This window comes from Saccopteryx bilineata, chromosome 1 (assembly GCF_036850765.1).
Source record: "Saccopteryx bilineata isolate mSacBil1 chromosome 1, mSacBil1_pri_phased_curated, whole genome shotgun sequence".
NCBI lineage: Eukaryota > Metazoa > Chordata > Mammalia > Chiroptera > Emballonuridae > Saccopteryx > Saccopteryx bilineata.
In genome coordinates, this window is record NC_089490.1 from 324483298 (window position 1) to 324508553 (window position 25256).

Below are 25256 nucleotides of genomic sequence, written 5' to 3' on the forward strand. Positions count from 1 at the left end.
CTGCCAGACGCGGAGCAGTGGCTAGTGATTGTGGTCATAAAGTCGAATGGTCGTAAGTTGCATAGGTCGTAAGTCGACCAATATTTGTATTTTGTTTAACTGGTAGTTCAGTTCATATAAGAAAGCCAGAGAAAATGCTTCATTGTCTCCTTTATTACCTGTTTTCCAAATAGTGAATTTACTTCCTATTATCCCATGAAGGTGACTGATTTTTTAAAGTATTATGAATGCATGTATTTAACATGCATTTTACTTAACATTTTTAATCTATTGCAGATAACATTTTTTGGAGTTATAATTTTTCTTCCCAGAGAGGTTTTTCAGATTATTTCCTTTCTTTTGACATAACTCTAGCAGTCTTTGCTATCTGGTATGACAAGATAAACTCATTAGGAAATCTTACACATTTCTTGTACTAGAATTGGAATAGCCATTTTTCTAAGAAGTTCTGGTTTCTGTTTGTAGGAAATGGTATTTTAAACCATAATCTGGGTGTTAAGGATGCTTACCTGCCTCTGAGTAGGTCCTGTTTCTAGGTCTTTTCAGGGACTAGAGCTAGGAAATATTTACACATATTTTAAAGATAAAGGATTTCATACTGATGCTTACAATTTAATTTTATTGCTAAAGAGTTTTTAATATAACTTCATCTAAATATGTGTGTATCTCCTTTCTCTCGCACCAGGAATCCTGTTTCTAGGGACACGGGGTGCTAACCTGAGTATGTTATGTAGTCTGTGCTGCCACAGCTGCAGGATAGCAACAGTAACACTACCATCACCAGTACAACTACTAAAAAGTTCATTTTTTGTATTTGCTCTCCCCATTCTCCCAGTTTTTAAAACACATTTTAATGTTTACATTGTCAGAATATATAGTAATATAAGAGCCTTTATATATTCTCCCTTTCGTACATAAACTTTACCTTTTACCTCTGACTTCTACAAGTAGCTAAATCTATATTTTGTGCTCACACCAATGAAGTGCTCTTGTAAATAATTCACCAAGGGCTCATGGGAACAATATTTTGAGTATTTACATGGTGATAGCAATTTATGTTCATTTTACAGGATGTACAAAAGGAGGTTTACAGTTGTGAGTACATGAAACAGGGTTTATTCTTGTATTATTTATTAATTATTGTATTATTTTCCACATAAACCCACCGCACACCTACTTTTGTCCTACCCCATATTTGAAAGTCAGTTTTGCTGGACATAAAACCCTTGGCTTACTCTGGCTGGTTGGCTCAGTGGTAGAGCATTGGCCCAGTGTGTGGAAATTCTGGGTGGATTGCTGGCCAGGGCACATAGGAAAAGCGCCCATCTGCTTCTCTACCCTTCCCCCTTTCCTTTCTCTCTATTTCTCTCTTCCCCTCCCGCAACCAAGGCTCCATTGGAACAAAAGTTGGCCCAGGTGCTGAGGATGACTCCATGGCCTCTGCCTCAAGCACTAGAATGGCTCCTGTTGCAATGGAGCAACACACCAGATGGGCATCTCCCCCTAGTGGGCTTGCCAGGTGGATTTGGGTTGGGTGCATGCGGGAGTCTCTGCCCCCTGCTTCTCACTTCAGAAAAATTAAAAAAAAAAAAATCCTTCGGCTTACATCTGATTTTCTTGAGTGTCTTAAGTATGTTGCTTATTTTCTTTTGGCCAACAATTTTAAAGTCCAGTGATAAAATAATTTTTTTTTCCTTATAAGTCACTGATTTTGCTTGGATGTCCATCCAATTGTTTTTCCTTTTTTTTTTAATCGTTATTTTGCCAGAATATGTCTTTATGTTGTGTGTTCTGGGTCTCTATTCCAGGTATGCATGTATGTTACTTTAATTTCCAATTTTTTTTAAGTGAGAGGAGGGGAGATAGACAGACTACCACATGTGCCCCAACCGGGATCCACCAGGCAACCCCGTCTGGGCCAATATTTGAATCAACCAAGCTATCCTCTGTGTGTGGGGCCCATGCTCAAACCAGTTGAGCCACTGTCTGTAGGAGATGAAGAGGGAGAGAAGGGGGGAGCGGGAGGGGAAGAGAAACAGGTGGTTGCTTCTCATGTGTGACCTAACCTGGGATCAAACCCAGGATGTCGGCACACTGAGCTGATGCTATATCCACTGAGCCAACCAGCCAGGGCCTCCTGCTATTGGTATTTTATGGAATTTTTTTATGGATGTCAACCTATAATGGATGAACATTCACTTTTGATTTCCTGTGGTGTATGCTTTTTTCCAGGCAAAGGGTGGAGGTTATGAAAGTGAAGATGCCTATCAAAATGCAGAACTAATTTTTCTAGATATCCACAATATTCATGTTATGAGAGAATCATTACGAAAACTTAAGGAGATTGTGTACCCCAACATCGAGGAGACCCACTGGCTATCTAACTTGGAATCTACTCACTGGCTAGAACATATTAAGGTGGGTTATTTCCTGATACTATTATAGAAAGTATGTCAGACAGGGTCTTTCTCTGCCCTTCATCTGTTTGGCTCTTACAGATGGAATCAAGGTGAAGGTGACTTTCTAAACAGTGAAAACTGAGACCTGCTTTCATAGAACTACTACGCAGTTTTGGTGTTTGAGTGACTGTCCTTTTAGTGCGCATTTGGTTTTGTTGTACTTCTTTCTTTCACTTTCCTTCTCATCCTGCCTGAACTCTCCCGTCCTCCAGGCCCCAGTTCATGTTGCATTTATTCCATGAAGTCTTAGGAGATTGCATCCATTTCCATTTTCCCTGACATTTTCACTTTACTTTTTCTTTCCATTTCATCAGGTTACTACCTTGCACTTTTATTTAATTATTTTTGTGTGTCAACCAGTGTATATTGTTAATTCAGTGGAGATCAGGGATGGGTAAATTGTAATAGTATTTTTTTTTACCCCCTCAGGAGGTAGGGCAGCACTATCTGTGTGATTAATAGGTATCCAATAGATACTTGTATGTGATTTGCCCAATATGTTAATACAGTGTTTGAAGCACCAAATGTGATTTTATTTAATATAGTTATATATTTTTCAGGTATGGTCTGAATTTCATTAACAAAGCTTACCAAAATATAGACTTCTATAACCTCATCTATTAATATTATGAAATAAAGGGAAATGAGATTTTTTTCATGTTAAGAAGCAGCAGACTCTACTCACATCAAGGTCTCTGAAATTCAGACAAATTGAAGATAAGGCCAGTTTGCTCTCCTGAGAAGTGTAGACTGTTTTTACTGTTGTTTGTCTTCTAGAAACTTCTATGTAGCAAAGTGTAAACACTCATATGCATGTGGCCCATCAGTTATGTGATGTATAAATAGCCCTAAGACTTGATTTGGAACTAACATAGATTGTCTCTTTCACTTCTATAAATTTCGGTCATTTCACTAGCAGATTCAACATTCTCTCTAAAAAGCTGGCTGTAACGAAGACATGTTTTTCGTTACACCCAATCCTCACACCTTGCAAGGCTTACCCACTTTCTTCTGACCCTTGCTCAGCTGTCACCTCTCACAGAGGTCTTTTCCCCGACCACTCCATACAAAGTAACAGTTCTGTAGAACCCGCTCAGCCTGTATGGCGCTTTTCCTCTACTACCCTCTGACACGTTATATAGTTCCTCCTTTATTTGCATCTGGCTGGTATCACCAGCCAGACTGTAAACTTTATTAATAATCTAACACTTGATTCTGTTCACTGCTTTATCTCAGAGCACTGCCTGCCACATAGTAAGGGACTCCATAAATGTTTGGAGTTTTTTAAATAAATGAATGCATGAATTAAAAAAAACCACTTTGGTTAACTGTTCCTGGTAAGTCTTAAATTTCCAAATGTTCTAATTCTTTGGGTCACTGATTTTTAAGTTTGGAGATGTGTTTAAATTACTGCTGGAAGTTATTTAAAATATTGAGTTAGGATTAGTGGAGATTGGAGCCTAGGCACTTTAGGGGGAAAAAATAGATGCTTCCAGATGACTCTGAGGCAAGGTCAAGATTGAGATTGCCTCAGGGTACCCCATTGCCAGAACATGCCTACAGTTATGATGGGAAGGAGGTTTTATGAGATTCTCTAACCTAGCTAGTAAATCTGGTTTCTTTTATTCTGATCTGTGTTTACAGAACCATGGTGTTCTTTTAACTATGATCTGATCACTGAAGAGTAGGGCTAGATTGTCCGTTTAAAGGATATTATATTTTTGTGTTTCTTTTTTGGTTACATCTAATTCTGTCTAGTTTTAACTCAAGATCAACTTCAGAAAAGGTAAATTATTTTGCAAAGAGCCTCTGCATATTTTAAAAAAAACTATTTTCAATACCAGTTAAATTGACATGTATTGATCTGATGAGAAATTTTCATTTATACCGATACAGAAAAGTAGCTTACTCTCAAGTTTTATACTGTGCTTTCTGTATGCTTTATGACTTAAACAGTAAAATAAATGCTGTGGAAGCTATAAGAGAGCAGTGTTATTGTTTACATAGTCTAATTTGCTTAAGTGAGCATTGTTATAAATAACAGATAAGACTTCAGTTAGGATATTTATTTAAATGGATGATATTTGGAATATTTGAGTATTCTTAGAAACATTTTTTTAGAACTTAGATCTTTTTTTCTTTCTCATACTGTTGATTTGTTTAGTACTTAAAGTACCTTAAATTTGAATAGTTCATTGTACAGATTAATAGGAATCTGCATTTATGAGTGTTTTCTAGTTTTAAAAACAAAATTTATATACTTTGTTATTTAAAAAAATTTTTTCTAGGAAGGGGCCAATTTTTTCCCCATATATTTTTGAGATAACTATCTAGCAAAACTCTATTTTTGAATTTTGATGGCCCTGGCTGGCTAGCTGGCTTAGTGGATAGAGTGTTGGCCCAGCATGTAGACATCCTGGGTTCGATCCCTGGTCAAGGCACACATGAGAAGTGGCCATCTGCTTCTCTCTCCCTTCCTCTCCCCCTTCTCTTTTTCTTCCCCTTCCACAACCAGTGTCTTTTCTTTTTCCCCCACAATCAGTGTCTTGATTGGTCTGATGGTCAGCCCTGGGTGCTGAGGATAGCTTGGTTCATTCAAGCGTCAGCCCCAGACCAGGTTACCGGGTGGATCCTGGTCAGGGTGCATGTAGGAGTTGGTCTATCTCCTCTCCTCTCTCTTAAAAAAATTTTTTTAAGGAGCATTTAATTTTTATTTTATTAAAAAATATCTGTTTTACAGCTTATTCTTGCTGGGGCTCTTAGGATTGCTGACAAAGTCGAGTCAGGAAAGACGTCTGTGGTGGTACACTGCAGTGACGGCTGGGACCGCACAGCTCAGCTGACCTCCCTCGCCATGGTCATGCTGGATGGCTACTACCGCACCATCCGAGGATTTGAAGTTCTTGTGGAGAAGGAATGGTTAAGCTTTGGGCATCGATTTCAGCTTGTGAGTCAAGAACCTTGACTTGATGTAGTATTGATATATGCTTCTCATCTCATCAGGCTTGTGAAAATAATGCTTTTTATTTATTAGATATTCAACTAAAATTATCATTTATTCTGGAGAGGTAATTTCTCAGAACGTTTTTGTTTTGGAAAGTATTAGGCTATCCTATTGCAGCTTTGCAGACTGGAGCCAGGGCCAGCTGTTGGTCCGGCGTCTGACCCAGGCTCTTCTGAGGGCTCTACCAGCAAACGTCAGGTAGCTTTCCATGATTTCCCGGGGTGTCCTCTCCACCTGTGCGGCTCAGGTTAGCATGAATAGTTATGGAATTACAGGGCACTTCAAGCTTTTCCTGTAGAGTTAAAAAAAAATTAGAATGGCTCAATTATTCCCAATATAAAGTAGGCCTGTTCACACAGGATCAGGGTCTAAGAAAAACTGGAATTAAAGGGGAAAAAAAAAAAGACTAACTCAGAACTGGGAACAAAACAACTTTCCATTATCCTTCTTAATGTACCAGCACAGCGATGACCATGTGTATGGGAAGTGTTCAGTTAGTTTTATGGAAATGACAAATTTTTGTGCCCTCTATATATACCAAAAATGTATGTTGATGTTATTGTTGCTATTAAATTTAAGTGTCCAGTCCGGGCAGTGATTACTGACTGTCTTCGGTGGTGTCGCCAAGGTGATTGTTTAGTTTCTTCATTAAAACCTCTAGAAATAGCCTGACCTGTGGTGGCACAGTGGATAAAGCATCGACCTGGAAATGCTGAGGTCGCCGGTTCGAAACCCTGGGCTTGCCTGGTCAAGGCACATATGGGAGTTGATGCTTCCAGCTCCTCCCCCCTTCTCTCTCTCCTCTCTCTCCCTCTCTGTCTCTCTCCTCTCTTAAAAAAAAACAAAAAAAAAACAAAAAAAAAAACCTCTAGAAATAAGCAACAGATAAAAGTTTTCCAAAATCTAATTTTTACTCAGAAGCTTGAATTTTATCCTTGGCAACAAGTGCTGTCCATTGTTTCCCTTGAGGTATCATTTCCTCTTTCAAGTCAAAATGATGTTCCCTGAAAAAGTGTCGATTCCTTCCATCCTACTTAGGTTTGCAGCAGAAGCACATTATGTGTACGCCCCATTTTGTTACATGGAATATTTTTAAAATGTATTTAGTGGGAGAGATTAAATAAAGTTAATACTTTTTACTGCTTCATCAAGGAAACTGGCTTGAGACTGGCTTTGTCCCCTTTCACCTCACCGGTGGCACATGGGTAGCAGACAACGTAACCACTGATACAGTTTAAATAAGTCCCCTGCCTTGCTTGATTCCTGCTCAGGTACCGAAAGTTTTCTCTTTCATCACTTTTGCACCATTAGTGCAAACGTCAGTGAATTGAAAAAGGCAGTTTTTTTTTTTAGCATTATGAAATAACTTTTGACCTCACAGTTTCCCCCTTTCCCGCAATATCCCCAACCCCCAGAAGTCTGTGGACCATACTTTTAGAATCAGTGGCTTTCGGATATGGAGTAGAAGTATGTTTTGGTCATCTGGGGCGAAGGTCCTCAGAGGAGGAAAAAAACTGAGAAACTTGGGTGAGTGCATGCTCAGAGGGCGGAAGTCAAGCATTTTCTAAAGGTTTAGGAAGGTTTGTGCTGTGTACTTCTTGATCAAGACAGACTAGAGCTAAGATGCCACAGGTCCCCACATGCACTGACCCAGCATCAGAGGAGGAGGGTGCTTCCGGAGGCTGTGGTACAAGTAATATAATACTCAGGAAAGAATTAGATTTCCAGGACAAACATCTGAGCTCCGAAGTCTTCCTGCCCCTGTCTTCCGTTATCAGCCTTTTAGGATCTAAGTTTTATTTATTAAACAAAGTTGTCGTTCCTATTATAGGTACCTCTTGTTAAAAATAATCTAGCAGTTTGTACTTCAAAATGTTAATAGGCATTTCATAGGTAGGGTGATGGGTGATTTCTGTTTTCTTGGCTGTACTCTTTTAAAAAGATTTTGATTTTTTAAAAATATTGAGAAAATAGTACTTTTATTGGAAAATAAAATTACTTCCGTTAAAAAATGAAAAATCCCAGAAAGTTCATATATTATTTCACTGTCTTTGCTTTAGAGACTCGGCCACGGAGATAAAAATCACGCAGACGCAGACAGATCGCCTGTTTTTCTTCAGTTTATTGACTGTGTCTGGCAGATGACAAGACAGGTAACATATGTATCCCCTCTTGCATCTCTTTTAAGCCATCCAGACAGAGTTGGGAGATTTGGTCACTGATTATCCTACATTTCTTGTAAAATGAAAATTCTTGTAAGGTTTCTAGGTATTAGAAGTATGACCTGATTATCATATTGTGAATTAAGCTAAAGAATATTATTTGGGAGTAGTATTCAACACTTGACAATTTGATTCTATTGTATTAGCATCTCAGTGGCACTGATAACAACCCCAGAGGTTTGCGAGGTGTCCTCCTTGTTTTAGACAAGTAGTGCTAAATAACGGCAGTGTCTTCACCCAGAAGCTCAGGAATGGATCGCTAAAAAGTAAAGAAATGAAGAAATTGGCAAGTAATTTTAGTGGGAAAATGGGTTAAGTGGGAAAGTATAACAAGGTAAGTATATATATAATAGATTCAGTCCCCCACCCCCTTTAGGTAGGGAGAGTTTTTTTAGACCTCCTACCAACTTTATAAGAAAATGATGTGAAATTTAATGTAAATGGATTTAGCTTTTTTGGGAATATTTATACAAAGGAGATTGGAAACCACCTGGTTTAATATGGGTCACACTACTAATGAGGCAGGGGTTTGGTTGGTGTTTTAAAAATATTTAACTCGACTCATGAAAAATCATCTCAAAACCCAGAAGTTGGGTACAGCTCATTGGTATGTCAGTAAATTATTCACCCAAGGGTTCATTAGACTGCAGACAACTGAGAGCCTATTTTTGTTGTTTTATTTTTTTCTTTCAGTTGTATTGCCACATGAATATAAGGTAGGGCAACTGCTGGTTCTGCTTTGCTTTAGGATCACATTTTAGCTTCAAGAAACTACTACTTATTTCATTAAAAGTAAGTGGTGATCTTAGGAGAAATACATCAATTATACAGCACATTGAATAGTTTGTTTTTTCCCCTGTAAGAATTTGGGTGGATTATTTTGAAACCTGCCAGGTTAAACTGTTGTACTGGGTCTGACTATAGTATATTGAGTCTGGTATTTTCACACATTTACTACAAATGTTTATACAAATCAGTTGTGTTCTGTCATTAGGCCCTCATGTGTTGTGGGGAGGGGAGATGCTACATACTTATTTTAATAATGTTTATTTCTTGTGAGTAGGTTTGATTTTTGGGGGGGGGCACGATAAACACTTTTAATTTTTATTTTTTTATTAATTTTAATGGGGTGACATCACTAAATCAGGGTACATATGTTCAAAGAAAACATCTCCAGGTTATCTTGTCATTCAATTATGTTGCATACCCATCACCCAAAGTCAGATTGTCCTCCGTCACCTTCTATCTCGTTTTCTTTGTGCCCCCCCCCCCCAACCACCACACTCTTGTCCATGTCTCTTAGTCTCGTTTTTATGTCCCACCAATTTATAGAATCATGTAGTTCTTGGTTTTTTCTGATTTACTTATTTCACTTCATATAATGTTATCAAGATCCCACCATTTTGCTGTAAATGATCTGATGTCATCATTTCTTATGGCTGAGTAGTATTCCATAGTGTATATGTGCCACATCTTCTTTATCCAGTCTTCTATTGAAGGGCTTTTGGTTGTTTCCATGTCTTGGCCACTGTGAACAATGCTGCAATGAACATGGGGCTGCATGTGTCTTTACGTATCAATGTCTCTGAGTTTTGGGGGTATATACCCAGTAGAGGGATTGCTGGGTCATAAGGTAGTTCTATTTTCAGTTTTTTGAGGAACCACCATACTTTCTTCCATAATGGTTGTACTACTTTACATTCCCACCAACAGGGAATGAGGGTTCCTTTTTCTCCACAGCCTCTCCGACACTTGCTATTATCTGTCTTGTTGATAATAGCTCATCTAACAGGTGTGAGGTGGTATCTCATTGTAGTTTTGATTTGCATTTCTCTAAAAACTAATGAAGATGAGCATCTTTTCATATATCTGTTGGCCATTTGTATTTCTTCCTGGGAGAAGTGTCTGTTCATGTCCTCTTCCCATTTTTTTATTGGATTGTTTGTTGTTGAGTTTTATGAGTTCTTGTATATTTTGGATATTAGGCCCTTATCTGAGCTATTGTTTGAAAATATCATTTCCCATTTAGTTGGCTATTTTGTTGTAAGTTTCTCTTGCTGAGCAAAAACTTCTCAGTCTGATGTAGTCCCATTCATTTATCTTTGCCTTCACTTCACTTGCCTTTGGAGTAAAATTTATAAAATGCTCTTTAAAACCAAGGTCCATGAGTTTAGTACCTATGTCTTCTTCTATGTACTTTATTGTTTCAGGTCTTATATTTAGGACTTTGATCCATTTTGAATTAATTTTAGTACAAGGGGACAAACTGTAGTCGAGTTTCATTCTTTTGCTTGTGGTTTTCCAGTTTGATTTTTTCCTTCAGAATTGCCTTTTAAGTAGTATATTAGCTATATAAATCCTTATACCAGGGGGCCGCCTCTGCCATTTTATATAAGGGACTTGAGTATTTTTGGGTTTTGGTATCTGCAAAGGGTTTTAGAAGCAATTCCCTGTGAATACTGAGGAATAACTATAGTAATTTGGGGGAAAGTCAAAATAATATGCTTATACAAGGACTTGTATAAATAAAAATTATAAATCAAAATAATATGCTTATACAATGGTCACATATGGGGATAGTCACCCCTAACCAGTCCTAGGATTAAAATAATTTAACAACCAGTTCTCTGCACTAATGATCATTTTAAGCAGGGGTCCCCGAACTTTTTACATAGGGGGCCAGTTCACTGTCCCTCAGGCCATTGGAGGGCCGGACTATAAAAAAAATTATGAACAAATCCCTATGCACACTGCACATATCTTATTTTAAAGTTAAAAAAACAAAACAGGAAAAAATACAATATTTAAAATAAAGAACAAGTAAATTTAAATCAACAAACTGACCAGTATTTCAATGGGAACTATGGGCCTGCTTTTGGCTAATGAGATGGTCAATGTCCGGTTCCATATTTGTCACTGGTAGCTGTAACAAGTGATGTGATGTGCTTCTGGAGCCGTGACGCGTGCATCCCGTATCACCGGAAGTAGTACTGTACGTGAGCGATGCTGGGCTTTGTGTCGCCCTCACTGACCACCAATGAAAGAGGTGCCCCTTCCGGAAGTGCGGCGGGGGCCAGATAAATGGCCTCAGGGGGCCACATGCGGCCTGCGGGCCATAGTTTGGGGACCCCTGCCTTATACCAATTCTTTTTTTGAATATATGACTAAAAATAGTAGACCCACTTTTTACTGTTACCGTTTTCCATTTTTAAATAACATTGACTATTGGCAAAAATCAAATATGCTATATCAAAGGACTAGGAAAGTTGTTTGGATCCATGGCATCACTGATGGTTGTGTGGCTGCTTTCCCAGAGACCTACCTCAAAGGGACAACATCTGTGAATGGATTAGTTCTGGTATGTTTAAGAGAAGAATCAGTTACCAGTTGTTTGCATAGCAGAGTATATGACAAATACGTTTCTTCCTTAGTTGTTGTGTTCACTTTCTGTATGCTATCTATCTAAAAGCAGTTTCACTTTAGTTCTGAGCTTAAGTTACTGAAAAATCAGCTTCATCTTGTTTCTTAGATAGAACTTATATTTTCTTCCTGACCATAAAATGTTTCATTGTTTATTGGCAGTCTTCAGTTTTACAAATAATTAAATGTTTGTGCAGATACTTAAATAGCACATTTGTGAAAATGGGAATTATGTTGCGATGTTCTGGACTCCACCGCTGTTCCTCCCCTCATCCTCTCCCTTCACTGCTGGGATCAGGAAGCAGTGGATGAAGGGCCCTTTAGATTTTAAAACATGTAAAAACAAAATAGCCCTCCTTTGCTGAAGGTTTTATAGCAATTCCAGCAGTTAATGCTCTATTTTAGTTTTGTTGGAGGAACTACTCACTGATTAAACTGTCTTCTCATAACTGAGCTAATAGTCTTGCCAAGATAATGAAAATAATCACAAGCTCAGTTCTTTTAGACTACTGTTTAATGAGTCAGAATGCATTCACAGTTGGCTAATAAATTTGTTAAGAGTATGTAACAATATAGGAAAGCGGATTTAGTTTGTAAATAAATGGGATTTGACCAAGTTTCTTGACAGATAATTGGCTTTTTGTTGATAGGTGCTTGACCACTTGCTTCATTCAGCTTCATGGCCACAGCATGCTAGTTACCCTTCAATGTCTGAGTAATTTGCCACATTACCCTGCTATGGCTTCCTGAAATTTAGAAAACTTTAAGGTCTTTTTACCCCCATCCCCTTTGCTTACAGTTAATACTATTTTCCTTAACTATTGGGTAGAGATCATCCTAAGAAAAACTTGCAACAAAATTTTATTTCCCAAATCTGCAATCCAGATACTGATGGAATCCCTTTTCACAATCATATAATTGGTACAATCTTACATAGAAACTTCGGAATAATCTTGAATTATTACACCGACAGGATGGATTACCTTCCTGTTGTGATCTGTAATTCTTTCTTGATTAAGTCCCCACAAGTTGTGTTGTTTGTGTAATACTAAGTAAAGCATCCAGTGGGTTACAGATAATGTTTGTCTGGATGTTCCTTGAAAAGACAAGCAGGTTGGCTTTTACACGAGCTGCACCTCTGCCTTGGGTACTTATTTTTGTACATTGCTGACATTTTCTGGAGACCTTGATGCTATGTGTGTGTGTGTGTGTGTGTGTGTGTGTGTGTGTGTGTGTGTGTGTGTGAAATTCCTAAACATAAAACAATGTTTTTGAAATTTAAAGAAAATTCTTACTATGTTGTTTATGGTCATTTTTGGCAGAGAAAGAGTAGAGTTATCAGAATTGCCCAGGTCAAAATTCACCAGCCTGAAAGTTTAGGGTTAGCAGATAAGGGGGATACAGAAACATCAAGGGCAGACCATTCAAATTCTTGCTACATGAGGAGATTTTTGGGAGAAATTTTAGAAAAGTGGTAAAGTGACCGTTGAACAGAAAACCTATCAGATAATGTCACAGTGGCTTACAAGTATAGTTTTGAATGTTGTTTAGCCTAATTTTAAGAAGTATTACAAAAGATCTACCCACATACAGGGATGAATATGTTTGAAAATGTCTTAATAGATTTGTTCGTGGTGTTTGATTTGCAGTTTCCAACAGCATTCGAATTCAATGAATATTTTCTCATTACCATTTTGGACCATCTATATAGCTGTTTATTCGGAACATTCCTTTGTAATAGTGAACAGCAGAGAGGAAAAGAGGTAAGACAGAAGCCCTGTCTTGGTCTAGCCCCAGTGCGCTTTTCCTATGCGAGTGCATTTTGTGATGGGTTACATGAACAGTTGTTCTTTTGAATGATTTCTTTGACCACACTTGATCTTATACGCTTTAATATGATTACTTCTTTGCATATATCTGAACCTGATCTATTTTAAAGTACCTCTGCTGCAAGGTTAGATGAAGATGCCAGCTAGCTGTCAGGTAAGTTGATGTGCTAAAGAGAACTGAAGTGTGCGTGTCTAAGGAGCACCAGTGCACCTGTTACAGGATGGGAATCCTTCAGAGCAGGTGCAGAAAAATGTAATTGGTAAAATATATGCCTTTGACTGAATGGAGAGATCAAATCCAAAAATATATATATTGTTAATAAGAAATTGTAGTTTTATATTGTAAAAGAATAATGTTAAACATTCAAACACACTGTGTATAAAGTTAGTTTGTTACCCCAGTTCCCCAGAGGTAGTGCTGGTGGTTGCTCTTATTTAGGACAAACCAATAAGGATTACTTCTGTTTTCCTCAAAATGCACTCATCCTGTGCATGGAATTCTGAATCATTGATTGGTGTATCCCTCTGCATCAATTTTTATTAAAAAAAGTGTTTAGGCACTGGCCGGTTGGCTCAGCGGTAGAGTGTCGGCCTGGCGTGCGGGGGACCCAGGTTCGATTCCTGGCCAGGGCACATAGGAGAAGCGCCCATTTGCTTCTCCACCCTCCCCTCCCCCCTTCCTCTCTGTCTCTCTCTTCCCCTCCTGCAGCCAAAGCTCCATTGGAGCAAAGATGGCCCGGGTGCTGGGGATGGCTCCTTGGCCTCTGCCCCAGGCACTAGAGTGGCTCTGGTCGCGGCAGAGCGATGCCCCGGATGGGCAGAGCATCGCCCCCTGGTGGGCAGAGCTTCACCCCTGGTGGGCGTGCTGGGTGGATCCCGGTTGGGCGCATGCGGGAGTCTGTCTGTCTCTCCCCGTTTCCAGCTTCAGAAAAATACAAAAAAAAAAAAAAGTGTTTATGAAGTATTTCCCCATGCTTTCCTATAAAGCACAGTGGCAAAAAGTGGTCGCATTTGTTTAAACCTTGGATTTGTCACTTACTGCTAATGGGAAGGATAGTACTCACTGTTGTGAGAATTAAATAAAATATACCATACAAAACACTACAGTAACTACCATGTAGTAAGTGCTTCTTAAATTTTTAACTTACCATTATATCTTCAGTGTCTGCTAGCACACAGTAAATATTTTCATGCATAGTAGGCACTCAAGAATTTAATACTAGATAATTAAGAATAGCTAGGTTCCAAAGATATCTTCATTTTTTGAGCCTTGACTAGGACTTACTATATTTTGACTTTAAAAAAGAGAAACATTTTTACTGAGGTCTAAGTTGCAATCCACATAATTCACTCTACTAAGTGTATAATTTACTGGTTTTTAATATATCTAGTGTTTTACAACCATCACCACTATGTTCAGAACATTAAGAAGAAACGATGTACCTGTTAGTAGTTCCCCTCCCTTCCCTTGTCCTCCCAGCCCCTGGCAAACACTGATCTATGTCTATGGACTTGCCTCTTCTGGACATTTCAACGAAATGGAGGCATTCAAGATACAGCTGGAGTGACTGGCTCCTTTCACTTAGCATAAGGCTCAATTTATAACATGTATCAATACTTCATTCCTTTTTATGGCTGAATATTCCATTATAAACTATTTTATCTATTTATCAGTTGATAGACTTTTGGATTTCTACTTTTTGGCTATTGTAAGCAATGCTACTTTGAACATCTGTGCACAAGATTTTATGTGTATGTTTTCAATTCTCTTGGGCATAAAGCTAAGAGTGGAATTGCTGGCAGTGGTAACTCCTTGTTCAGCTCTTTGAGGAGTTGCAGTTTCCCAGTATTCTCTGACTTTAGTGTAAGTGGGGAGCTACCGCTTAAGTGTCAAAGTTATCTCCCTCTAAAGAGATTTTACTTATCATAGTAAACCTCTTTACAACTTTAAAGTATAAATATTTAAAGTATAAATAGCTTACATGATGGAGAATCTTTATTTTCCTTCTTACAGAATCTTCCTAAAAGGACTGTGTCACTGTGGTCTTACATAAATAGCCAGCTGGAAGACTTCACCAATCCTCTCTATGGGAGCTACTCCAATCATGTCCTTTATCCAGTAGCCAGCATGCGCCACCTAGAGCTCTGGGTGGGATATTATGTAAGGTGGAACCCACGGATGAAACCACAGGTAAGTTGTACTGCACACAGTGAAGTACTCATTCGTGCAGTTACGTTTGTCCCCTTAAAGCAACTAAATTATCTGTGCATATTTTAAACTTTTCCTTTTCCTTGTTAATAGTTACAATTGTATAGTAGAAAACACACTAGTTGGGGGTAATCTGTATACTTGGTTCTTATCCTTCCTGACTTGACTTGGATGGCTTTGGACACATCACTTGTCTTTTCTGTCCTCCTCAGTAAAATGCACATGTCAGACTGGCTACCTTCTGGAGGTCTTGCTTTACTGCGTTGGCGAAGTAGCTTTAGGAAAGTTAAGAACCTAACAAAATTCCAGCCCACTTGAAATATGGAATACTTATTAGTGTAAAAACAGTAAACTAAATAATACATCTTTGATCATTGTCTTTTAGACTGTAGTGTTAGTTATTTGTATCTGGAAGAATGCCAGGCTCAGGATGTTCTGTGGAGATGCTGGGGGCAGCAGTGCTGGGAAGGTGGGCTTGGACTCCACAGCTGAAACGTCTGCCATGTTTAGGGAAAGAACTGACTTCGGATTTGTTTAGGGGTGCCTGGTAGAAATAATTTGTGGTGTTTTGCTCTTGTAGGAGCCCATTCACAACAGATACAAAGAACTTCTTGCTAAACGGGCAGAGCTTCAGAAAAAAGTAGAGGAACTACAGAGAGAGATTTCTAACCGCTCCACCTCATCCTCAGAGAGAGCCAGCTCCCCTGCACAGTGTGTCACTCCTGTCCAGACTGTTGTATGAAATGGCTGGGCCCTCATCATCACGGACTCGTGATTACAATGGCAGCTTTTGGTAGAAAGCTTCTGAATTTAGAACCCATCTATGAGAGAAATTCAGTTGCTTAATTTATTTTAAATCAGAATTTAGAACTGTAGCAGTGCAGGTGGCTTAAGTGAAATAACTCCATATGTAACACATGCTATTATAACACTCATTTTGTAAGTCACTTGAGAAATATTAAAATGCTTCCATCCTGGAGCCACAGTGGGAATAAGTTTCTAATTTTAAAAGGAAAATGCTTAGATATTTTGGTAAAATCAAAATACAAACCATTTCAAAAATATACCTCCTGGCAGAAGAAAGCTCACTGCACAGAGGCAGAGGGGCATCAATTTTCAAACCAACACTGAAACTCCATGGCAGATGTACAAACTTCATTCTCATGACAGATCAAACTTGATTCTGCTTTCTCCATTGTGCGTTTTCTGTTTTTTTGTGGAAAGTGATCTACTTCCATCACCTTCCAGCACCCACCTTCATCATATATGATAAGGCAGTCTCATAGTTGAAAACTGTTGTCATTATTTATGCTTAAGATGTCTTAGCTGTCTAAAGTGATGCCTCATAGGTGGGCGTGGGGGGAGGACGGAGAGGAGCAAGTACTGAGTAGCTCTCTAGGATTTCAAAGAATTCCACATCCTTCAGATTAGTTTCCGTTTAACCAATTACTAGAAACATGAACATGAAACATTAAAAAAAATCATTACCTACCCTACTTTGGATTTCTTTTGGTGTGGCTGAACACAGAAAATTGGTAAGTTTTGAGGCAATCTTTTAAAGTTTACTAGGATTGACTCTTTTTCTGGTCTGTAAATTATTTATGGCGAGAAGCACTATGCTAAAATTTTACATGAAACCTTTTACTGCTACTTACTCTCCTTTGAAAATTCTGTAATTCCATCGAATTTAAGATGAAGTCTACCAAAGAACTGACTGCACGTAAAAATGTATTACCGTCCTAATGCTGGCGAAGGGGCCCGGCCTCACTGTGCCTGCTGCAGGGCTAGGTCGGGGCTGCTGCAAACACTGGTCCATGACATCTGCCTTTCCTCCCTCCAAGAGCCATATGTATGTACTGTAACAAAGGAGCGTCCTGTCCCTTGTGTCTTTTAATAAATTAAAAGAAAATTTCAACTGACTTTTAAACTTTGTCCTTGTCCAAGTTTCTTTTGCAGAAATGTTATTTGGAAACCTTTTTTGAGGAAAGGGCTGTCTCCTATTATCTGTTTCAAAAAAAATGTTGTGGCCCTGGTCGGTTGGCTCAGCGGTAGAGCGTCGGCCTGGCATGTGGGGGACCCAGGTTCGATTCCCGGCCAGGGCACATAGGAGAAGCGCCCATTTGCTTCTCCACCCCCCCCCCCTCTCTCTGTCTCTCTCTTCCCCTCCCGCAGCCAAGGCTCCATTGGAGCAAAGATGGCCCGGGCGCTGGGGATGGCTCCTTGGCCTCTGCTCCAGGCGCTAGAGTGGCTCTGGTCGTGGCAGAGCGACGCCCCGGAGGGGCAGAGCATCGCCCCTGGTGGGCGTGCCGGGTCGGGCGCATGCGGGAGTCTGTCTCTCCCCATCTCCAGCTTCAGAAAAAAAAAAAAAATGTTGTATTTGAACCTGTTTTTCCTCTAATACACAAATCAAACAATACTCAAAAAAATACAGTATTTTTTCACTTGTTAATTCATTATGGTCTGAACCTTAGTCCGGCTCTTCTTGGTCTATGCAAAATTGGTACCAAAGTGATTTCATCATTATGTGAAATTTCTTAAGAAAATGTATCATAGTGTTTAATGGCCAGTCCCTCAGTATTCAAATTTTCTATTCCAAATATTGTTTAAGTAGCTGACTTACACTGCACACCAGGACACTGAAGAGAACCATCCATCAGTGCATTCCAAAGTGGCAGAACTGGACCTAGCAGGAGACTGCAGAGCCAAGGGAGCTGCACTGGTGCTGATGGTGGCCGGCTCCCTAGAAGTGAAAGGGAGGAGACAGTCTGCCCAGCTGCGTGGACTGCTGCTGAGGGCCCCACTGCTCTTCAGCAACACTGGATTTCTGAAGGGAGGACAGAGAGCCAAGGGAACATTCCCGCCTTCTGCTCTTGGACTTCCAGGGCTCCCTCCCTAGAGGCGCCCTGACTGGGCTGTGGCACACCCAGAGCCTCAGGTGCGAAGCCCATACCACCTCCACCACCTGCCATCAGTCTTTCTTGTTAAAGCCATTGTTATGCACACTTTTTCAACTTTAGCAGCAAGTCAGCTCCAGCATAAGAAACAAAATGTTATGCTATAGCACCACCTTCTGGAATATGAACCTCAAATTGCTAATCTGTTGAACTGTTAGAATCAAAGTAAACAAACAAAGCCTTACCTAAATAAGGTGTTCACAACCCAGATGTGCAACAGAGGTGCACTGTCAAACACTTATGAAAAAATCACAATACGATCATAGCAGACAATAAAAATCGCAGCAAACCCAGAGACACAATATTGCACTACACTGGTAAAGCATTCAGCCATGCCCCATCTCCCTCTGTGCTCCTGGAACAGTGCCCATGCCTTCACCACCGTAGTAGCCACTGAGTCTTCGGATGTCCTCAGCTACCTGTAAACACACCTTATTCAGGTTGGTATCCACGTTGGCATTTTACACAGATGATTCTTGTATTTGAAAGGTACCGCAATAAAGCTCTCATACAAAATAACTGGATGAATGACACCATAATCCTCTGCTGTTGGCTCTCAGACAAGCTGAAGCAATATTTCCTTTTCAGTTTTCACCTAAGGGAATCAAAAGCTGGAGTGGATTTCCATTTGACTCCTAGCTGAGGGATGGGTGGGTTTCACTAACATTAAACCACTCTTTTAATTAGGACTTGGAGCCTCTACAATGCAAGTGAGGGTTACACAATCTAATGACCTGACATTCAAACACAGAGGTAAGAAAGGTTTTAATAGCTGAAATGGTGGTTGAGACAAGAAATATTTTCCATGGCAGGGACGGTGATTCCTTGGGTCTACTTGACTCATTGTTATGAATTTGATGAAGGTACAAACATGCTCATCAGAAAAATGTACATGCATGTAAAAGTTTACAGACAATTTCAAGAGATTCACAAATACCCTCAAATCTAAAGACCCTAAAATAAGAACTCTGTAGAAAAATAATTCAGTAAGTTTAGTACCAGACAGCCACTACAATTCATGCTGGTTATCTAGATAAATTCCTAGGACTCTGTATCAGTCCCAGGGGAGGCATAAAAATGAACCTCTTTAATAAGGGGTTAATGTGTTCCTTAGTACTTTTAACAGTTTATATCTCATGAGAAAATTTAATTTTCTTGGGCTTAGTTTCCATGTAAGCATGACAAAGACAAAGTACTAAACCATAAATTATTTCTCAGAATATGCTCATGTTCTTAGAAATGCATTGTTTGGAAAGATTACATTGAAGCCTCTATTAACAGGCTGTTAAGGAAAATTTGTGTTTCCTTAAAAAATCTGCTTTATTGACTTAAGTGGCAAATTTATAAAAAGTTAACATGTAATTATGATTTACATTATTAACATAATGACAATTGCACATGTACAGTTAAGACTGCACCAATAAAAGTAAATCTCTAAGTGGTTCTTCATTAAGATTAAAGCCCACAATGCTCTGAGCCAAACAGCATGATTACAAACACGTACTATTTAAAAACAACACATGTATACACTTCACACCTTCCCTTCTCTCTTCAGTCTAAAACTCAATTTACTTCATTAGGTTTATTTATACTTTAAAAATTATTTTATAATCTTCACAGTTTAACTGACTTAACATGAATGCTTGGGTCTTTTAAAAAACTTTTACAGTGGATTAAAAATCAACATGGGTATATTCAATATTGATTAATGTTTGAAATATCACAGCAAAACAACAATCTTAAATATGTATAAATATTTAAATATAAAAAACTGCCATCAAAAGTCAAAAGAAAGTAGATTTAATGGTTGTAGTAAAAAAAGGGCAAGTCATGCTAGGGGAAGATTAAAAGTGAGACTTTTCCAGCAAACACTGCCTATGGGACAGCCTCAAGTTTGATAATTTAAACCTAATTTTACTTAGACATACAAAGACCTATTTTTAAAAAATCACGCCCACAAGTAAAAAATTGGTGATCTGTTTACAAAGCACATTTCAGTACAGCAACTTCATCTCAAAGGAACAGAATATTTGTGGCTTCTTAGTCTTTAAAACTGCCCTGATTTGGTTTACATTTAGTGGTGAAGCTTAACACAAGAAGCCTGTGTAATGAATTAAGCTTGGGCCCCTTACCACCTACTAATTCCAGCATAAGAGTATGAAACCTGGAAAGTAAATTGTATTTGATGGATGAGGTACAGATTATCTGAATAAAATTTATAACCTGGTCCCAGTCAGTAATCCCAACACAAGTTATTGCTTTGTAATGAACTCTGTATGGTTTGCATGTCCTTCAATAACTGAAGATTTTTCTTGCTTTTTTCTCCAGGTCTGGGTTTAGCAAAGTCCTTCTTATTTGTGGTCCCTGTGATCCCAGAAGAACGGCTGCTGCTGTTCCCCTCGTCATCAAGAGTCTTTTTAGTGGTCCTCAATCCCCTTTTCTGCTTCTCAGTATTCTGTTTATCCAGCTATACCAAATAACCAAGTTAGGGAAAAAGGAGAATTTAATGAAAACATTCTCTTCTGAAAACCACCATTAAACTCTCATATCAATTGAAATGCAATTGATATATACTGCTCACAAAAATTAGAGGACATTTCAAAAAATGAATATTAAGTGATAAAATATCCCCTAATTTTTGTGAGTTTATTATGGGTCTACTTTTAAAAAGGCTTCAAAAATCTATTGTACTAGTCACTTATTACTTAGTGCTTAAAATATACAGTGACACACAAACAAGTAAACAAACCAACTGTGGTGCAGTCTCAGAAGTTAGGACAGCGTTGTTGCCGAAGTGTGGAACGGGCTGAGTGAGAAGTGAGGTGCTCGGGGGAAGAGCTCATGGAGGAGGGAAAAAATGAGAAACAGGAAGTCAGGACAGCAGATGGAGAAGAAAAGACACTCTAGTTTGAGCAGGCAAAGCAGCATGTTCCAGATGAAGACATGTAGTGGTAACAATACTATGAAAGGAATTTTAATTTTACTATTTCACTATTATTAGAATAACTTAATTTTAAATAGGGAGCTTTATTTTTACTTTAGCTGCTGGTGAAAATGAATTACTGCTGGCAGGGCAGTATTCCATTAGAATAAAGTCAGTGTAATGCATAAGAAACAAATCATCACTCCTACAGGAATATTTTTCTTTGAAAGCAAATTTTAGAAAAAGTGCTTAAAATCTCAGGATTCAGAGTTGAAAGGACCCAAGTTTGCATCCTAGTAAGCTTAATATGTCCTTGGACAAGTTACTTAATTTCACTTAGGATAAGGATATGTCTACCTAAGTAACTCCAGTTTTCTCACCTATAAAATGAAATAATGTATATACTTCCCAAACCTTCTATGAAAAATAAGACGACATATCCAAAGCACTCTGCACTGTCCCTATTACACAGCAGCCAACCAATACATGTCAGCCAAGCCGTCCTGCTCTCAGCCTTCTCCACTTCAGTCAGCATTTACTGACCATCCTCTTGCTCCACGTCAATTCCAGCAGCAAGTAGCCCCAATGTTTCCACTTCCAAAGCACACCTTGACTTGTCTACTCCCCACCTGCAGTCACTGATAGAGGTGGGCTTACACGGCTTCCTGGTCTCCTGGCCTTTCTGCTCCATCCCCATCACCCTCCCAGCAGCCACAATAATCTCTTAAATACATGAATCATTCCGTTTCTCTCCAGATGAAAACCCTGCAGTGACTTCCCACTGTACTTAGTAGATACCAAATAAATGGTTGTTTAATATAATTAGTACCAAATATATCTAAATTTTTTTAACATACTGTAGTTATACCTGATGTTCCTTTAGAAATGAGAACTTCTATGTGCTTTTAAAAAGACTTGGATAACTTAGAAACATTTATATTCATCACAGAAATTAAGTTTATGTTAATATCAGAATAGGAAACATCCAGTATTTTAAAGATGTTATTTTTATTTATTTATTTATTTATTTTGACAGAGACAGAGTGAGTGAGAGGGACAGATAGGGACAGACAGACAGGGAGAGAGATGAGAAGCATCAATTCTTCGTTGCGGCATCTTACTTGTTCGTTGATTGCTTGTTCACTGATTGCTTTCCCATATGTGCATTGATGGGGGGCTACAGCAGAGCAAGTGACCCCTTGCTCAAGCCAGCAACCCCGCACTCAAGCCAGCGACCCCACACTCAGAGCCAGATGAGCCTCCAGCTTGCGACCTCAGGGTCTCAAACCTGGGTCCTCTGTGTCCTAGTCCGACCCTCTATCCACTGTGCCACCGCCTGGTCAGGCTAAAAGATGTATTTTAGATGATAAAATCTATTCTAAGAGACTACAAGACAGCGTCCTTTTTCCTGGCCCACTTAACACCAACTCTTAATAATAAACTGAATTAACAAGTATCTAAATAAAGACTTTCTGTGGCTCCCTATCTATCACACACTTACAATGCCATCAATTAATATATATATTTGAAGACAGAGTTTTTTGTTCTGTTTTTTTTTTAATTAGAAACGAGTGAAGCAAACCTGAGTTACCTGGGCTTGATACTTTCGAATTTTAGTTATTTGACTGGCTTTTGCCTCCATCCTTCCCACTAATGCTTCTAGTTCGCATTCTAAATTGTCTTTCAGTTCAGCGGTTGGTGATTCTTGGATAAGTTTTGCAAGCTGCTGGTGATCGCTATATAAAGACAAAAATTAGGCGTGGTTAAGTGTCCTATGTTTCCATGGTTAGGTCCATACATCTCACTCACCACAGAACCACTCTGAGCATTAAAATATGTCTCAATTTTTTAACTACTGCAACAAATAAATTTCCAAATTATCAGTGATTGTAATAGTTGTATTTGTTACATATTTGCTCAGTGGTTGGTGCAAGGACTATGCTCAACAAATATTTGTTGAACAAACAAAAGATAGGACTAATAAAGTCAAAGTTAAAACGAGATTTTACAACTAAATGTAATTTTAAGAAAACAAACAAAAAAATGGAAACTCACAAGCTCATTTGCCCAAATTCATCTTGTAAAGTCTGTAAGACTTCGGACAACTCTTCATTAATGCTGCTAGAGGAGGGAGGCCTTACTGACTTCTTACTTTTACCACTCCGTGAAGGTACTTGCTTTACCAAAGGAACACTGTTGACCACTCGATCATTGCACAAAACTTTACTGTGTTGTTTCATTAGATGCAAGACATGCTGAACATTGGCAACCACAGCATGACTGGGACTGGTGGACTGAAGAAAAATGAAGAGAATTTAAAGCCACATCCTTTAAGTCTGTTTTCTCTTCACTCCCTAATCTGGGTAAAAAGACCTCCCCCACCAAAATACTAGCCTATGATTATGTCTAGCCTATGATTAAGTCTCCTACTCTACTTAAATCAATTAGCAACACCTATGGGCTTAAAATTTTAAATATCTCCAATGTAGCTTTTATTTGCTACCCCCTACTGTCAATTAATTCACTTGGTTTATACACCCCCCTCTATTAGCCAAAGGAAGAACACCCTAACTAGTCTCTGCTCCCGATCTCCTTAGTCTCTAACTCCATAGCGCTGTCAGTTATCCTAACACTATTCTGATCATTTTGTTCTATTTGAAATCCTCTGATGTTGAGCTTTTTCATTCGAAACTCCTCAATATAGAAAATAAGGCCCTATATCAACTGAGCTGCAATTTATGCTCCCTGGCATCCTGGTCCCATCTCCTAATTTCTCTGCATTATGTGAATAAACTTATTGGCACATACCATTTTCTTTTGTGTGATGACTTTTATACCATACTTTAAAATCCAGTTCAAATATATAATTTTTAAATATTTCCTTAAAACCTCCAGGTAATTTGTCTACACTCAGATTCACTTATGGCCTTTATCTCTATCCCAGTATTTATCACAAGATATTCTAACTGTGTTTGCACATCTATTTCACCTATTAAATCATGTTTGTCCTTCTAGGTGATAGAGATGGCTATTCATTTCTCAAACCTTGACTAGTAGAAAGCACAAAAGTCATGTTTGTCACATAATCAACAGGAAAAACCCAGTAGCCTCAACATTTTTATGTTTTGAACACTAAACAGTAATCTTAAAATGCTATTTCAACTCTCAAATGGCTGAGCTACCTTGGCTCCAAAAGGACCATCCAGACAGCTTATTTAAAATACAGATTCCTAGGCAGCACCCCAAACTCAATCAGTGTGGGGTCAGGGGTTGGAAATGTTTATTTTTAAGCCTGCCAAGTAGATTCTGATGAGCCAGATTTGGAAACCACTGTGCTAAGCTAAACAGATATTCTTTTTATCATAGTTTCTATTGTTAGGGAGTCAACTGAATTTATACAAAGAACCACATCCAAGTGGACTTAATTCCGGGAGTGCAAGGCTACTTCAATATCCAACAATCAATCAATGAAATCCAGCTCTCAATAGGTAAAAATAAAAAACTGTATAATCATATCATTTGATGAAGAAAAGCATTTAAAAAAATCAAACACCCATTCAGGACATTAACACTCAGTAAAGTAGGAACAGGGAAGTTGCCTCAAGTTGATAATGTGCTCTGACAAGAACCTATACCTAATATCATGCTCAGTGGTGAAAGACAATGCCTTCCCCTTAAGATGAGGAAAAAATGCAAGAATGTCCATTCTATCACTCTTACTCAACATAGTAACTGGAAATCCTAGCCAGTGCAGTAAGGAAAGAAAAGGAAATAAAAGGTATACAAATTAAAAAGGTAAAGTGAAAACTGTCCTATTTATAGATATGATTCTCTACATAGCAAATCTTAAGTAATCCAAAAAATAATTCCTACAACTAATAAGTGAATTCAGCAAAGTAAGAGAATGTAAGACCAACATACAAAAACCAAATATACTAGCAGTGATCATACAGACTGAAAACTACAATTTACAATCACTCAGAAAAGAAAAATGAGTATAAGTCTAATAAAACACATGTAACTAATATATCAACAACCATAAAACCCTGATAAAAGAAATCAACTAAATAAATGAGAGATATACTGTATTCATGGGCTGGAAGACTCAAAAAGGATGTCAATTCTCCCCAAATTGATCTATAGATGTAATACAAATTCAATCATAATCCAATAAGATTTTTTTCCCCATAGAGCAAGTTTATTTTAAAAATATAGAGAAGCAAAGGAACTAGAAAA

General features: G+C 38.5%; 2 protein-coding genes across 8 annotated transcripts in view; one reads left to right on the forward strand and one right to left on the reverse strand.

The window, feature by feature from the left end:
* The window catches only part of MTMR2 (myotubularin related protein 2), a 135602-nt gene extending 118532 nt beyond the window's left edge, over window positions 1-17070 (forward strand). For all 4 annotated transcript variants that reach the window (XM_066248081.1, XM_066248092.1, XM_066248101.1 and 1 more), the window contains 6 exons: window positions 2233-2418; window positions 5200-5406; window positions 7524-7616; window positions 12755-12868; window positions 14949-15125; window positions 15724-17070. In XM_066248081.1, coding sequence (XP_066104178.1) covers window positions 2233-2418; window positions 5200-5406; window positions 7524-7616; window positions 12755-12868; window positions 14949-15125; window positions 15724-15885 — 939 coding nt within the window. In that variant the 3' untranslated portion in view covers window positions 15886-17070. The remainder of the gene's footprint in view (window positions 1-2232; window positions 2419-5199; window positions 5407-7523; window positions 7617-12754; window positions 12869-14948; window positions 15126-15723) is intronic.
* Window positions 5517-25256, reverse strand: part of CEP57 (centrosomal protein 57) — a 56770-nt gene continuing 37030 nt past the window's right edge. For 2 of the 4 annotated variants that reach the window (XM_066248151.1, XM_066248124.1), the window contains 3 exons: window positions 23076-23314; window positions 22612-22756; window positions 18844-20564 (listed from right to left, as the gene is read on the reverse strand). In XM_066248151.1, coding sequence (XP_066104248.1) covers window positions 20331-20564; window positions 22612-22756; window positions 23076-23314 — 618 coding nt within the window. In that variant the 3' untranslated portion in view covers window positions 18844-20330. Of the gene's footprint in view, window positions 5756-18843; window positions 20565-20846; window positions 20936-22611; window positions 22757-23075; window positions 23315-25256 lie in introns of those variants that run through there. The other 2 variants (XM_066248143.1, XM_066248133.1) reach the window with 2 other exon arrangements.